At 34.8% G+C, this 15,232-nt stretch overlaps 1 protein-coding gene across 4 annotated transcripts in view; it reads left to right on the top strand.

Annotated features, from left to right (window-relative positions):
- KIF21A (kinesin family member 21A) overlaps window positions 1–12,340 on the top strand; it is a 174,196-nt gene extending 161,856 nt beyond the window's left edge. For all 4 annotated transcript variants that reach the window (XM_068560569.1, XM_068560570.1, XM_068560567.1 and 1 more), the window contains 5 exons: window positions 1,029–1,193; window positions 3,290–3,407; window positions 4,815–4,985; window positions 6,285–6,484; window positions 11,178–12,340. In XM_068560569.1, the coding sequence (XP_068416670.1) occupies window positions 1,029–1,193; window positions 3,290–3,407; window positions 4,815–4,985; window positions 6,285–6,484; window positions 11,178–11,271 (748 nt within the window). In that variant the 3' untranslated portion in view covers window positions 11,272–12,340. The remainder of the gene's footprint in view (window positions 1–1,028; window positions 1,194–3,289; window positions 3,408–4,814; window positions 4,986–6,284; window positions 6,485–11,177) is intronic.
- The last annotated feature ends 2,892 nt before the right edge of the window (window positions 12,341–15,232 follow it).

Below are 15,232 nucleotides of genomic sequence, written 5' to 3'. Positions count from 1 at the left end.
TTTGGTGCTAGCCTATATTTCATAACTGTAGGTTATGTTGGATAATTGGAGGATGAATTTGTTTTCTACGTCTGTTATCATATATGTATGTCTTTAAAATATAGAGCAAATAGTGATTCTTTTTGCTGTAAGATTGATGAACTGTTTTACATAATTAAAATTAAGGTGAACTCTGTTGGTTTAAATAAGAGAAGGGAGCATAGGAATGGTTAATTTTTACTAATTTGTAGAGTGAGGATTATTAACATTTAAGTGCTATTTTATATTTTGAGAATTACTAATTATTTACTGTACTGAATACAGGTCTCTTGTGGAAAATTTTGTAGAAAAAAACCACTGTATCTTATGTTAGAAATTTACCAATCCAGTTGACTCATTAAAATCAAATTTGAAAAGATTGATTATAACTTGGTGTTTTAGAAGTTTGCTAATAAAATGTTTCAGAATTTTAAAATATACTTACCATTTAGAATTTAGCTGAGGAAATAGAAATAAATCATATTTAAGTCTTTTGCATATAGTAAATAATCCTTATGTGATTGGGTTAAAATAAACAAAAACTGAAAACAAAAAGTCCTTAATGTCTTTATCATAAGGGCAAATCTTATATATGAAAGGAATACTGGTAGGCTTGTTCCTCAGGGAACTTCTGGAAGCTGCAGGAAAATGAACTAATTTTGTGACACTGTATCATTTGTTGAATTTTTTTTGTCTTTGTCATCTAATCTTTTCTGACTCATATTTAAGTCATCCCTAACAGGGCCCAGAATTCCTAGTGTTATAGTAACTTGCAAATTAAGAGTTTTAAGCCATGTCATCTTGTTTTCTTCATTCATTTATTCATTTAACTATCAAAATGTTTATTTATTAGTGTGTATGAGGTGCTGTGCTAGGCACAGTGCATACAGTCACCAAAGAACACAGATCTTCCTGTTGTCTACAGCCAGTTTCCTAGGAATTTAAGGAATTCTAAGACTAACTCTTGTCCAGAAATGTGACTTATTTTGCTTTACTTTGTCTCTGTTAAGGTCTTCAGGTCAAGTTACTCTTGGAGATGCTTGTTCTGCCACCACCAGCCGGACAGTTGCTATTCCTTCTGGGGAAAACCAAATCAATCAAATTGCACTGAACCCAACTGGCACCTTCCTCTATGCAGCTTCTGGAAATGCTGTCAGAATGTGGGATCTTAAAAGGTAGAATTTTAAAGAAAATGTAGTTCCTGTATATGGCAAATGCAGTTTTCACACATTAATAACATTAGTGTGTGTGAAATCTAATTTGTGTAACCCCAGAAGTTAATATAAAAACCTAGACTTTTCTGTTTGATTCAGCACCTCTGAATGTCTATGTCCTCGTTAGCAAACTCACAATTTTCCTTTCTTTTAATCTCCATTGCTGGGAAAAAAATATATGAAGGAAAATAGCCTTTCTTAATATTTGTCTATAAGTTGTGTTGTTTACCAGGAAGAGAACAAGATTTCTGGTAAACAGAAATCTTTGAAAGAATTATTTTTTGTAACATCACTTATGCATCATTATCTCAAAATGTTCAGTTTACAAACCATATAACTTTAAGTGTAAATCTTCACGGGAGTTTTATAAATATAGAATTATATATATATACACATATATATGATGAAGTATTAAGAAGATGAAGTGAAGAAAGCCCTCGCACAGAAACGAAGACCCAATGCAGCCAAAAGTAAATAAATTTATTAAAAAAAAAATCTTGTAATTGCCTTTTTTTAATATAAATTTATTTATTTATTTTTGGCTGCATTGGGTCTTCGTTTCTGTGCGAGGGCTTTCTCTAGTTGCGGCGAGCGGGGGCCACTCTTCACCGCGGTGCGTGGGCCTCTCCCGTTGCGGGGCACAGGATCCAGACGTGCAGGCTCGGTAGTTGTGGCTCACGGGCTTAGTTGCTCCGTGGCATGTGGGATCTTCCCAGACCAGGGCTCGAACCCGTGTCCCTGCACTGGCAGGCAGATTCTCAACCACTGCGCCACCAGGGAAGCCCGGCAATTACAAGATTTTGAGTAAAGTTTGTAATTCAGGTAATATAGGTAATTCAGGTAATAATCCCATCTAGAAGGTCTTTGTCAGTAGTAAAAAAAAGGGAAATTTATTTTAGAAATTCTGAGGAAAACTGGTTATAACTTGTAACATTTTAACGCATGACTGAGAAAGTATTATAAGCATAATTTATAGATAAATAAATGAGAGAGAAAGAGAAAGAAGAAACACAGTCCTGAGTACTGTTTTAGAAATAAAAAGTAGAAAATTGAAAACAGTGCTTGTTTAAGAAAATTAGGAATGAGATGAGGACTGGGTTTATTCTTGAAGATATTAAACTTGATTTGTAGTTGTAGTACCATGAAGGAAGATACTCAAAGCCATGACATGAGGCAGAAAAGATATCAGCTTTTGAAAATCTTTACTTTCTTTTCTGCTGAAAAGTTAGATCCTTTTTCAAGTTGCTTGATTTCAGCAACATGATTAAATACAGATTCATCTTAACAAAGTAGCTAAGAAAAGAGTTACAAGAAATAATAATATTCTAGAAGACAAATACATCTCTGTATTCCAGCAGCTTGATTTGAGGTAGGACTATGAAACAAAGGTTCATTGTCACCCCCTGACAATGGGCATCACATGTTTTTTCTACCAGTCAGATATATTCCTGGTCATTTTCATGTCTTTGTAATAACTGATGAAATGGACTACCTATTTTCTGACATACATGTATATACACATATGTGTGCATACATGTATGTGTATATGTGTATATATGATGGGTGTACATATATGTGTATGTGTATATGTGAGAATATATGTTAGTGTAGTAAAATAATCTTACTTTCTTCATATTGTTATTTTCTAGTTATATCAGTGACATAGTTGTTTTAATCAAATTTCAAATTGGCCCTAATAACATCAATCATATGTCTATAACATGTTGAGACATTTAACAGATTAAGGTTTACCTGGACTTAGGTTAGAGTTAAAATTAGCCTTTAGCAAGTTTTTGGAGTTTTGATTTTTTTTTTTTTTACTACCTGAATGATATTAGTTGCCTTGGAATAACTTATTTAGGACTCCTCACACTTCGATCAGAGAATTGATTAGTTTGGCCATTATTTTTACTCTTAATTTGAACAGAGTTGCATAGAGGTGGAGTTAAATCAAAAAGAACAGTTTTAGCAAAGACTATTGATTATTTTTGCTGAGGCTTAGGCTCAGCATGCTAAGAAATATTTTCAAACATAATTATTTTTCTTTCTTTTTAAAGGTTTCAGTCCACAGGAAAGTTAACGGGACACCTAGGCCCTGTTATGTGTCTTACTGTAGATCAGATTTCTAGTGGACAAGATTTAATCATCACTGGCTCCAAGGATCATTATATCAAAGTGTGTATAATAAAGTTGTTTAATTACATTCTCCTATTAAATGATAGATTTGAAGTATTGAGATGCACCTGGGACCTTTTTCTCTTAATCAGTTTTCTTTTTTCTCATTTCTAACCTTTGCTTTTTCTTCCTGATCTTTTCCTCACTCGGTTCCTGGTTGTGTTGTCTTATTATTTAAATATGTATTCTCACTTTTCATAGAAGATAAGTTGGGAGGGATTTAAAAAAATTTTTTGGCTCAGTCATCCAACTAATGCTTAAGTCTCATAATCACCACCTTTAATGCTGAACATGTTATGGTCTTCATATTTTATGCAAGTAGCAGATAAGATGAGGAGAGAAGCATAGTTTGATTCTGGAGATGTTAAATTTGAGATGCTAATAGAGGACCTTCTCATGTAGTCCAGTAGGCCATTTGAAAGGCAAGTCCAGAGCTCAAGATAAGTTATGACTAGACATGTATGTTTCAGAGCTGTTCAAACAGAAGCAGATGGTTAAGGAGTTAGAGTAGTTGACACGGCCAAAGGAGAGGGGTTGATATGACTCAGCCTTGGGGAATCCTTTAAGAACCAACGGGAATAAAAAGAGGAAACAGTAATAAAGAGAGATAGGAAGAGTATAAGTACTCTTTTTTAGAAACTTTGATTAAGAGATGAGAAATCGGTTAGTGACTTGACAATAGAATGGTTAAGGTGAGAGGATTTTATATTTGGTAGACTTGAGCATGTTTATATGCTCAGGAAATGGGCTCAGTGGAGAGGGAAAGTGTGAAGAGTGAAGTGGTAGCAATTGGTGAATCAGATCAAAGATGTGAACCTTGGGAAAAAGTAGGTACACTTTAGCATCTGAGAAGAAGGGAAGGGTAAGAGAATGTTTGAGAATAAAAGGAAACTTTTGTAACTGGGAGGATGGTCCAGAAAGTTTATTTTTGGTCATACTAACCTTTTTAGGAAATCACAAGTTCAACAGTTAAGAGAGATGAGAGCAACCGAGGGGAGTGAAAGGTTTTGAATAGCAGCTTTGGAGAATTTGAGATGACCACCAAGATTGCAGAGCTACCTAATAGTGTTTAAATAACAATCATATCATTTATTTGAATTTCAACTGGATTGATATGTAGCATTTTTATTATTTAACGTATCATTTGTACACTCACACATGAGAAAACTGGTTGCCTTTCTTAAGAGCTTACAGTCTTGTAAACATGTGACATGTAAGCAAAAGTAGTGTGAAGATAAGGCTCAGGTTCATCCTGAGTCATTCATAGCAGGTTATTTTAGTTAACTTAGTAAAATAAAACAAATCATATCTGGTTAATATATGTGTGTGTGTTTATATGAATGAACACATATAGGTGCTTATTTGTAAGTTAAATAGGATGACTGCTTCCTTTCTGCTTTTATTTAGATGTTTGATGTAACTGAAGGGGCTCTTGGAGCTGTGAGTCCCACCCACAATTTCGAGCCCCCTCATTATGATGGCATTGAAGCATTAACCATACAAGGGGATAACCTATTTAGTGGTTCCAGAGATAATGGAATCAAGAAATGGGATTTAGCTCAAAAAGACCTTCTACAGGTAATGCAAAACCTTTTCATGGGATGGAGTGGGTATTTCAAAGTCATCAGTATTCTGTATAAGAACGCGAAGAGCCTCTATTTAGATTTTCATAGTTTAGGGTTGGTATCAAACAGGGCTTCCTCTTAAAAAGTGTTTCATCATCAGCCACCAGAGTTACTAATTATGAAAAGGGCAACATTCAACATTTAATGATATCTCCTAAATAAAAGAGGAATAGATAAGAGTTGGAAGATCTGGGATTGCCCATGCTTGTGTTTACTAAATGAAATCAGTCTTGGAGTAAAGCAGTCAGTTTCTCATTTTGTTTTTGTTTTTTTGTTTTATGTACACATATTCCAAAGAGTACCAAGTTTCACTAAGGTCAAAGCAGTCTAAATGATTCCTCATCTCATTTTCATACATTCAACAGTGGTGGTTCTCTCATTTCCTATAGAATGATAGTTGGATTGAAGTGTTCTGTCAATACAATCAAACATTGGTGGCTTTTCCTAATTCCCAGAGGAAGAAATTAGTTAACAGATAAAATTGTACTCAATTTCAGGCTTTTCCTTATAAATGTATGCATGTGTATGTATTGCAATTACTCCTACTTTCCTGCTTAAAACCAGATGAAAACAAAATGAACAAGTAGCATGAATGTTAATAGAAAAAACCTGGCAACAGATGCATATATTGCACTCAAAAGCTTTTCTTTTATAGATATACATTCTTGGATGTGACTTTTATGTTATGTATATAAATATATTTATGCATAAAATATGGTGTATAGTCTGAGCTTATAATTATTGTTTACTCATTGTGAAATATATAGGTTAGCTCCAGCTTTCAACAAAAACCTTTAGGCCTCTATGTTCTCTTCCAAAATTTAAGGCAGTGATTTTATGAGACAATCCGTATAGTCTACACACCAGGTTGTAGTTTTCAAACTATTTGCATGAGATACATTTTGGAGAAAGGTAAGATAGTTACTCCTTTGAAGAGAAAGTGATGTTTGAAAAATCCTGTATATTTTCCAGTTGTTTTAGATTCTATAGATTTGTTTTTTTTAACATTCTAGGCCTTTAATACTGATAACACTGATGCTAACTAGTGAGGCAAATTTAGGAGCAAATTACAGATTTATTTCTTTAAATCATGAAGAGTGACTTCACAGAAAATGTTTTTTATGGTTTCCAGGCCAGTTCAGTGTTCCAAATATTGAATTTTGTCAATAAAAACTTTTGTAACTTATTTTGGTATGAAAATGTCAGTTTGGACTACTCCCCTTAAACTGCTGATTTTTCTTTTTTTTCTCAGCAAGTTCCAAATGCACATAAGGATTGGGTCTGTGCCCTTGGAGTGATGCCAGGCCACCCAGTTTTGCTCAGTGGCTGCAGAGGGGGCATTCTGAAACTCTGGAACATAGACACCTTTGTGCCAGTTGGAGAGATGAAAGGTCATGAGAGTCCTATCAATGCCATATGTGTTAATTCCACCCACATTTTTACTGCAGCTGAGTAAGTTTCTCCTATGTGATCTTTCTCTATATTGTTTACTTGTATTCAGATTTAATAAACCCTGTAAGTTGTAAGTATCTGGAAATGTAGGACATATGAATCCTTTTATTACAGTTATTCTAATGTCTATTTGTGATGTCTTATTTATATTTTCTGAGATACACTGTGGGCACTGAGTTTGGGCTTCCCTGGTTACATGGTAATAGTGTTACTCCTATATCGGGTCTCTGATTAGACTAAGAAGTCTGCTGCCAGATCTTCCCCTGGCGATTTTAATTTTTAAAAAATCATTCATAAGTGACTAGTTTCTAAAAGGTTTTTCCAGAAAGGCAACAAACCTGTCATTCTTCACATTTAGACCAATTCATTAAAAGAAGAAAGAAAACTTTGTGCATCTTCCACCTCCTTTAAAGTTTAAGTACATAGTAATAATATCTACTTCCCTCTTAAGATGGCTGGATTGATTAATTTATTTGCTCATTTGCTTATTCAAGATGAATCTCCTATGTGCCAGGCACTGTTCCAGACCCTTGGGAATAGAGAAGTGAACAAAATAGATACAAACAGTAGTTTCATTCTAAGGAGGAGTAAAGAAAATAAATAAGTAAAATATGTTACATGGTGGTGAGAGGTGCTATGGAGAAAAATAAAGCAGGGAAGGGGGATGAGAGCATCACTGGGGGGCAGGGGTTACACAATAGAGTGGTCAGTGAAGGCCTTACTGAGAAAGTGACATTTAAGAAGATGTTTGAAGGAGGTGTAGAGATGTGACCATAAAAATGACATAACATGTATATAAGTACTTTGAAAAGGAAAGCATATATACTAACTGTAATGTGAGGTGTTCATCTCATTCAAATAAAATGTAATTTCTCATGAATATCTATCTTGAAAATCTCCCTATGTCATTTGTGTACCAATTATGTTACTTAATTTGACCGAATGCTTGATTCGTCTGTCCTAAATGCACGATTACCCTGATTTTATTTTGAAACCTCTGCTATATTTCTCTGGTGTCTCTTATTATTTGTGCTGTTTCCATTGAATCCCTCTTCTCATTTAGATTTACTTTCTCTCATCTCTAAAGTACATCAAAGCCAATTTCTTTTGTGTTTTTCTAAGGTGCTTACCTTTGGTGCTTCATTGATGCTATTTCCAAGATGCATTACTTTCTTAAGAGTCATCACTTTTATTTGTTACCTTGGAAATTTGTTTTGTCCTCACAATTTATGGGAAATAAATTAATATCCCTCAAAGCTGTGGGACACACAAGATAAGACTATAAAAGTATTATGTATCACTGATACAGTTTTATTTTTGAAGAATTGAAATTTTTCTCAGTTTACCCATGGAGCATCAGATGCAGATGTATTTACCATGTAACATAAAATCAGGAAAATAGTCAATAAAATCAGAAGGCCTATTTTCAAATTGGTGCTCCTTATTTGTTATCTAACAAATGTTTGTATAGGGCTTAGTATCTACCAGGTATTGTTCGAAGTGTTTTCAGGCTTTAACTCATTTAGTCTTCATAAGAACTCTAGAAGGTGAGTATTATTATAATCCCTATTTTATAGGTGGGACTTTATAATTCAAAGTCCTTGTATAAGTAATTCTATCATATCTGATGTCTGGATCTGTTGTCACTGATTGATTTTTCTTATGATTATGGGTCTTATTTTTTCTGCTTTTATGTCAAGTAACATTTTATTGAATGTTGAACATTAATTATAGTATTGTGTTTTGAGTATCTGGATTTTGTTGTATTTCTTTAAAGAGTATTGGGCTTTGTTTGTCAGGCACATAAGTTTCTTGTGGTTCAGCTCATATTTTTGAGACTTGTTTTTAACTCTTCTTGGATTTCTACTGAATGTCTTGAATGTTCCCTGAACATCTCACAGCCCTTTGTGAACTCTGGGATTTGTTTGACTTATACTCACTAGTAGTTTTTTGGTCTGGCCTTATAGTCTGATTCTACTCATGTGCAGCTTAGCCTTCAGTCAAAGGCATTAGGGGACCCCTATGTAGATTGATGGAATTCTTTTCCTATAGCTCCATAGTTCTTTTTGCGTAGCTCTCTCCTCTTCTCTATCTGGTTCTACAAATTCCAACTATTTCACACTTCCCAGATTTTTATTACTATCTCTTCAACTCTGATTCTGTGATTTTTCTGCTTGGTTTCCCCACGTTGTTGTAGTCTAGAAAGTGCTGCCAGACTGAGAACCAGGGCCATCACAGAGCTCACCTTCTCTGTTTCCCTTTTCTCAGGGATTACAGGCCTGAACTACCCATTGCCCAGTTTCTGAAAATAGTTGTTCCATATATTCTGTCAAGTTTTCACTTTGTTTACAACAGGAGCGCTAACCTGGCACAAGTTACTCTGTCATGACTAGTAGTGTAAGTTTGTTCATCTTAGACTTCATATGTCCAAAAACTCCTGACCTTCCTAAGAAACCTGCTCATCCTAAAGCCTTCTCCATCTCAGTTTATGGCTTGTCTGTCTTCTCTGTCGCTTAGTTTAGAAACCTTCATTCCTCCCTTTCTTTCACACTCCGTATCCAATTCATCAGCAAACTCTGTTGGTGTTCTACCTTTAAATTATATCTAGAATCTGACCACTTCTCACCATGCCTTTTGCTGCCTCACTGACCCTAGTCACCATCAGCTCTTGGATTACTACAGTAGCCTCCTAAACAAGGTCCGTTGCCCATATGTAGTCTATTCTCAACACAGACACCAGAGTAATTTTTTAAAAATACAAGTCAGATCTTGTTCCTTCTCTGCTCAAAACCTTGCATTGGTCATCCATTTTATCTAAAGTAGAGGCCATTACTTGATCTGACCCTTTGAGCATTTATCTCTCACCTTACCTTCTAGTACCCTCTGGCGTGCTCCTTCTCTTACAACACCAATAACATCTTTGCTGGTTCTTGAACATATCAGGCTCACTCCAACCTTAGGACATTTGCCCAAAGTGCCTTCAGAGATCCTGATCTTCTAATGTCTTTCTTTCTCAATAAGAATAACCTTGCCATTTTATTTAAAATTGTGATCTCTTCTATCAACTACCACTCCTGATCCTGATCCCCTTTGCCATACTCTTTAATTTCTCTATAACATTTATTACTTTCTAATAAACTTTATAATTTAATTATTTAGTAAGTTTTATTGTCTGTCTCCTTTTGCTAGAATATATGATCTACAAAGGCATAAGGTTGTGTTTTTTATTTATTTGTTTATTTTTAATTGATCCCAAGCACCTAGAATAATGCCTAGAACACTGCAAGTTCCCAATAAACATTTGTTGAATGGATGGTTGTATAAATAAATGGAATGGATAAATGGGTGGATGAGTGAACATATCCCCTTCTGTTTTCAGTTACATGTGCTGGGTGGGATGGGGAGAGATTATTATTTCCCCCCAGTTTTATTGATATATAATTGACATACAGCACTGTGTAAGTTTAAGGTATACAGCATAATGATTTGACTTAAATATATAATGAAATGATTATCACAATAAGCTTAGTTAGCATCCATCATCTCATGTAGATACAAAAAAAAAAAAGAAAAGGAAAAGAAAAAAATATGATTTTTTTTACCTTGTGGTAAGAACTCTTAGGGATGAGGAGATTGTTGATTAAAAATTAGAAAGCCTGGATTCTAGGCTCAGCTCTGTACTCTACTATGTTACATTGAACAAGTCACTAAACTTTCTTTATCCTCGAAATGGACTACATAATCTTTGAAATACTTTTTAACTATACAATTCTATGGCAACTCGTTCTTTTGGCTTTGGGTTTGTTAGGAAGTGGGAGAAAAGCAACACTCACTTTTTAGAGCCACGAGAGACATGGTAAGAAATGTGATTGTCTAATGACTAGTCCCCAAAGCCCACATGTTAAGTGAATAAAAATAAGTTTTCTCAGAAAAGCTTTGAATTGTCTATGTTCTATGATAGGCAGAATGTTAGACTACTTCTTAGTAGCCTCCTGCTTTTTCTGTGGGCTTATGTTGATTTAACCTGAACATAATTCTTCCTGAATATCAACAGATTCACCAACTCCCTGGAATTCCTGCCCTGGCCCCCTCACTGTGATCTTACTCTGGGCTCTTATGCCTGAAGACCTCTGACCATGTCATATCAGTAAAGTCTTTAAGAGATGGAGCCAGACTGCCTGGTTTCAAATATTGGCACTATCACTTACTTTGTGATCTTGGGCAAATTTTTCTTTTTTTTTGGCCACACCTTGAGACATGCGGAACTTCCCCGACCAGGGATCGAACCCACGCTCCCTGCAGTGGAAGGGCAGAGTCAACCACTGGACCACCAGGGAAGCCCGATCTTGGGCAAATTAATTAACTTCTTTGGACCTCAATTTGCTCATCAATAAATAGGGGAGAATAGCATTATCTATATCTTATGATATGTAAAGAGAATTAAATGCATTAATGTATGTGAGGGAAACATAGTAACAATACCTGGCATACAGTAAGCCCTTGATAATATGAACTATTTTTAATTTCATTATTATGGGTACCTGTTTGATATACCTATGGGACAATGTATATTTTTACTTACATCTATTAGAGATCTTTTCAGAAAATGTTTCCATGATAAGTAATTCTATGAACTATTTCTTTATCTTTCCACCTCTTTTCACATGTTCATTTTTAATTTATTATTGTGTAGTGATCGAACTGTGAGAATTTGGAAGACTCGAAATTTGCAAGATGGTCAGCTCTTTGACACAGGAGATGTGGTGGAAGATATTGCCAGTAATTAAACATGAATGAAGATAGTCATAAACTGAATACTGTGATTATACTCTATGTTCTTTATGGAAAATGTTGTCCTGCATTTATTAGGCAAAAACTTGTGAATGGGATTAACTGGAAAATATATCTGAATCCAACTGCTGAATATAAATGGTATTCTAATAAAATTGTGTACTATCCTGTGTGCTTAATTTTAATATCTACCAATGCATATATAACCTATAATTGATATGCTGCTTGATTTGCACTTATATCGTGGCTGGATTTTTATGCCTAGCTATAAAGAACATCTTCAAATTATTTGAAGTACAACATGTCTGCTTTTGTGACAGTCAGAAAATACACTTGGAATACAAAGCAACCCACTGTTAACTCATTCATATAGTCTGTTCAGATGATTTACATATTTAAAACATATTGAGAATGTTAATCAAACATTGGTTTGTCTGGTATTTATATCAGTCTACAGAGGGTTCCCAAATTTAAAAGCTCTTTTAATGTAATGGAAAAAAGGTATGAGAATATTATTGATGGTGATTTTTCATAAAATGTAATTAACTTTAATCTGCTAACAAAGAACGTTAAACAGATTGTGTTAGATGTCGACATTTACTTGTATTGACCAAAGTTTTGCAGCTGTGCTATATTCTGTGCTCAGGACTAAAATGCTGTTAAATTGTTTTATTAGTGCTGTGCATACATTCTGTGATGGGAAACATTTTTGATGTCCTAACAGAAATATATTTTGGTCTATTTTCCTATGGAGTTGTTTCTATTATCACCCTTTAATTTCATTTTTATTTAATAGTAGTATTTCTTTCCCTTTTTATCTAATTTTTTATATGCTGCTAAATATATTTTAAATGTACTGTGTTTGCAAACCTTGGTAGCTATGATGAGAACTATATCACCTTCAGTGAGGAAAGCTATGTAAATAGGTAGATTGTAAAGAAAGAATGTCTTATGTTGTAACTATGAATTTTTAAATATTGTAGATTGGATTTTGCAAAAGGATGTATAATTTATCTGTCTGCTCAGAATATTAATTTGTAAATTCTGCAAGTTTAATTTTTATGTGGATGGTATGACACTTGAAATATTGTCTTGTGATCTTTTTCCCCAAAAATATTTGTCTGTAAATGAAAGCTTAGCTAGGGCTTAAATAAACGTGTCGCTGTGAATTATTTTTATTCTCTTGTTCTTTTCCTAATATGAAAATGGCCAGTGTTTGTAAAACTTTATTTTATCTGTGTGATATAAGGAAAGACATTTTCTTGTTATCCAGTGCTACATATGCATTCCTTTTTTTGCTCACTAGACATGAAATATTCTTGAAAAATATAAACCATAACTTAATCTTGAGGAACCAAGGAAACTCACTATTTAAAGGAATTAAATCAAACCGTATAGTTTAGTGATTTGAACATAGATGGTTGAACAAGTGAAAAATATTCCCATAACAGTTAGGACAATAATGACCTTGGTTACTTGGAGAGGAAATGGAAGGCATGGTGACTGGCAGGTGTTGCAGGAGGTGAGTTGGGAATGTAGAGGGGTATGGAGGTCCTAGAAATGTTCTATTTCGTGACCTGAGTCCTAAGTGACATATTAAACTGTAATGTATTTCTTTCCTATTTTATATACGTATGCTATATTTCACAGTGAGATACATATATATATATATATCCCTTCTTTATAAGTTATATATATATATATATATATATATAAACTTAAAGAAGGGATTTTCCTATAAACAGAAACTCAGCTACTTTGTAATTTTGTAATTTGTAATTTTGCCTCCTTCCCTGGAGGAAGATACTATGCCAATACCTGAGAGAGATTGTCCGGACTATTTTGAATTTAAATACTCTTGGGGTGTTTCTTTTCATGGGACTATTGCTCAACAATTCATTTTCTGGACAATTTATTCAATAAATGTTTATTGAGCATATACTGGGCCAGGTACTGGAGATGGAAAAAATAACAAGACTGAGATGATGCTTGCCCTCTGGGTGGAGAGAGATGATAATTACACAACAGCCTAGTAAGTGCTCTGATAAGGAAAATCCAGGTGCTCAATACCTATTAAAGGCATTCGACCCTGATTGTGAGTTCAATTAGAGGTCTTTTATGTGGTCCTGAGCACTGTGTTTGCTTATGCAGAACACAAAGCCCAGTGTCTATTTTACCTTTTAAAATGCTGGAGGCTCAGATAGAGTTAATCTGATTCAAGTAATTTAAATGAATATGTAAATGAGGCAGTTCTCTTAAAGACTTACATTTTGAAAAATGTTGGAGGAGTTCATTAAGAGGACATGGCCGCCGATTGATTCTCAATCTGGACCTAGGCAATTAGAGGTTTCTCACCCCCTTCCCTGTCCTTGTAAATTATATTCCACTCACGTACCTTCCACTCACCATTCCCATAGCCAGAGCTGTTTCAAGGATGCAGCCTTGAGACAGCAATGTGTTATTTGAGACCATCTGGACGGTATATGTGACTGAACCCAGTTAAGGCCTCTATATACACTTTTAAATTCTGGTGGGCAGGGGTGAAGAGCTCATCTTCTGGCCACCAAGTTTAGCCTTGTTTGCAAATTCCCTTGCTTATTAAACCTGCCACGTACCAATCTGGAGTGGTCTGCCTCTTTCTTCAATCTCTCCTTGCCCTCCATGTACGGGGGCCGGTTTATGAACCAACAAAAGATAGTGTTAACCCCTAAAGATCCCATCCAGAATTGTTAACAACAACTCTTAAAATAGTTAAGAGTTAACTAAAACTTAACTATGATTAAATATGATTTATTCCTCACTGTATTAAATATATGCCTTGTCCTCCCAGAATAGCATCTTCCTTTGGAAGATATTATTTCTTCTTTCAAATCAAAATTTCTGCATTTTAATTAAAGAGTAACAGCAAAGTTTTGCATATTAATTACGTCCACATTTATTTAATTCCCAGCTGATGTGGGGTCTTTTATAAAAATTTAAAGTAACATAATCAGCAGGTAACAAGTGTTCCATGCTGCTGTTTGTAATTTTTTCCTAAGCATTGCCTATACTTTAACTCATAATCTTTTTTTCAAATTCTGTTTTCAGCCTCAGAATAGACTGTGTTCTTGCTATGTTGTTGAGGATTTGATTTACCAACTATCATGCAGATGTTGATAGTTGGGATTTTGTATTTGCAAATTACAGATATAAAATGTACAGATAGCTCTATATGAGCATCATGGTACAAAAATAAGAGTTATCTATCCATCTAGTTTCTAACCATAATGAAATGCTCAGCTAACTTTAAAATGTTAACAGCTGCCATTAATTTCCCTTTTTTTTTTTTTTTTTGAGATGAAGTTAATAATTGTAATAGCCAACACTTACTGAGCATTTATTTTCCCCTTTGTTTGGGCATCCCTGAAATGGGGGGAATCTAAGGTGCCATAAAAGTCAGGAACACCTGATTTCAGAGATGTTTAACTGTGAAAAAATACGCATCCTAGAACTGGTGAAATCCAGTATTGGTGAAATACATCCTAGAATTGATGAAGTATAGTATTATGGGGGATTCTGCCAAACAGACAAAAATAACGACAAATATCCACTATGTCATGTATGGCAGATAATATGATTTCAAACCCCTTCTAATATGTTTTTGTCTATGTTAGATTTAGGAAAAGCGAAGACTACATTTCTCAGACTTTCTTTCCACATGGATTCTACATTTAACCTGGCTTCCACCACGCACATGAACCCAGGCACAAAGTGGACTGAGTGGAATCAGTGCCTCTGCAGCAAGTTGGAAAGGCCTTTGTTTCTCCAGTGGAAGCAATGCCAGGGCCCCAGCTTTTGGCACAAGGTACGGGTGTTGAGAGGCAGGGCATAGGGCACACTTTCTGTTGGCATCCGGTTGAGGCTGTAGTCCTGAAGTCTGCAGTCAGGACCGTGGTTTCCTCACTCCATCACCCATCT

The sequence above is a fragment of the Eschrichtius robustus genome, chromosome 13 (assembly GCF_028021215.1).
Source record: "Eschrichtius robustus isolate mEscRob2 chromosome 13, mEscRob2.pri, whole genome shotgun sequence".
Lineage (NCBI taxonomy): Eukaryota > Metazoa > Chordata > Mammalia > Artiodactyla > Eschrichtiidae > Eschrichtius > Eschrichtius robustus.
Note: the sequence above shows the minus strand (reverse complement) of the source record. Positions and strands in the feature narration are given on the sequence as shown.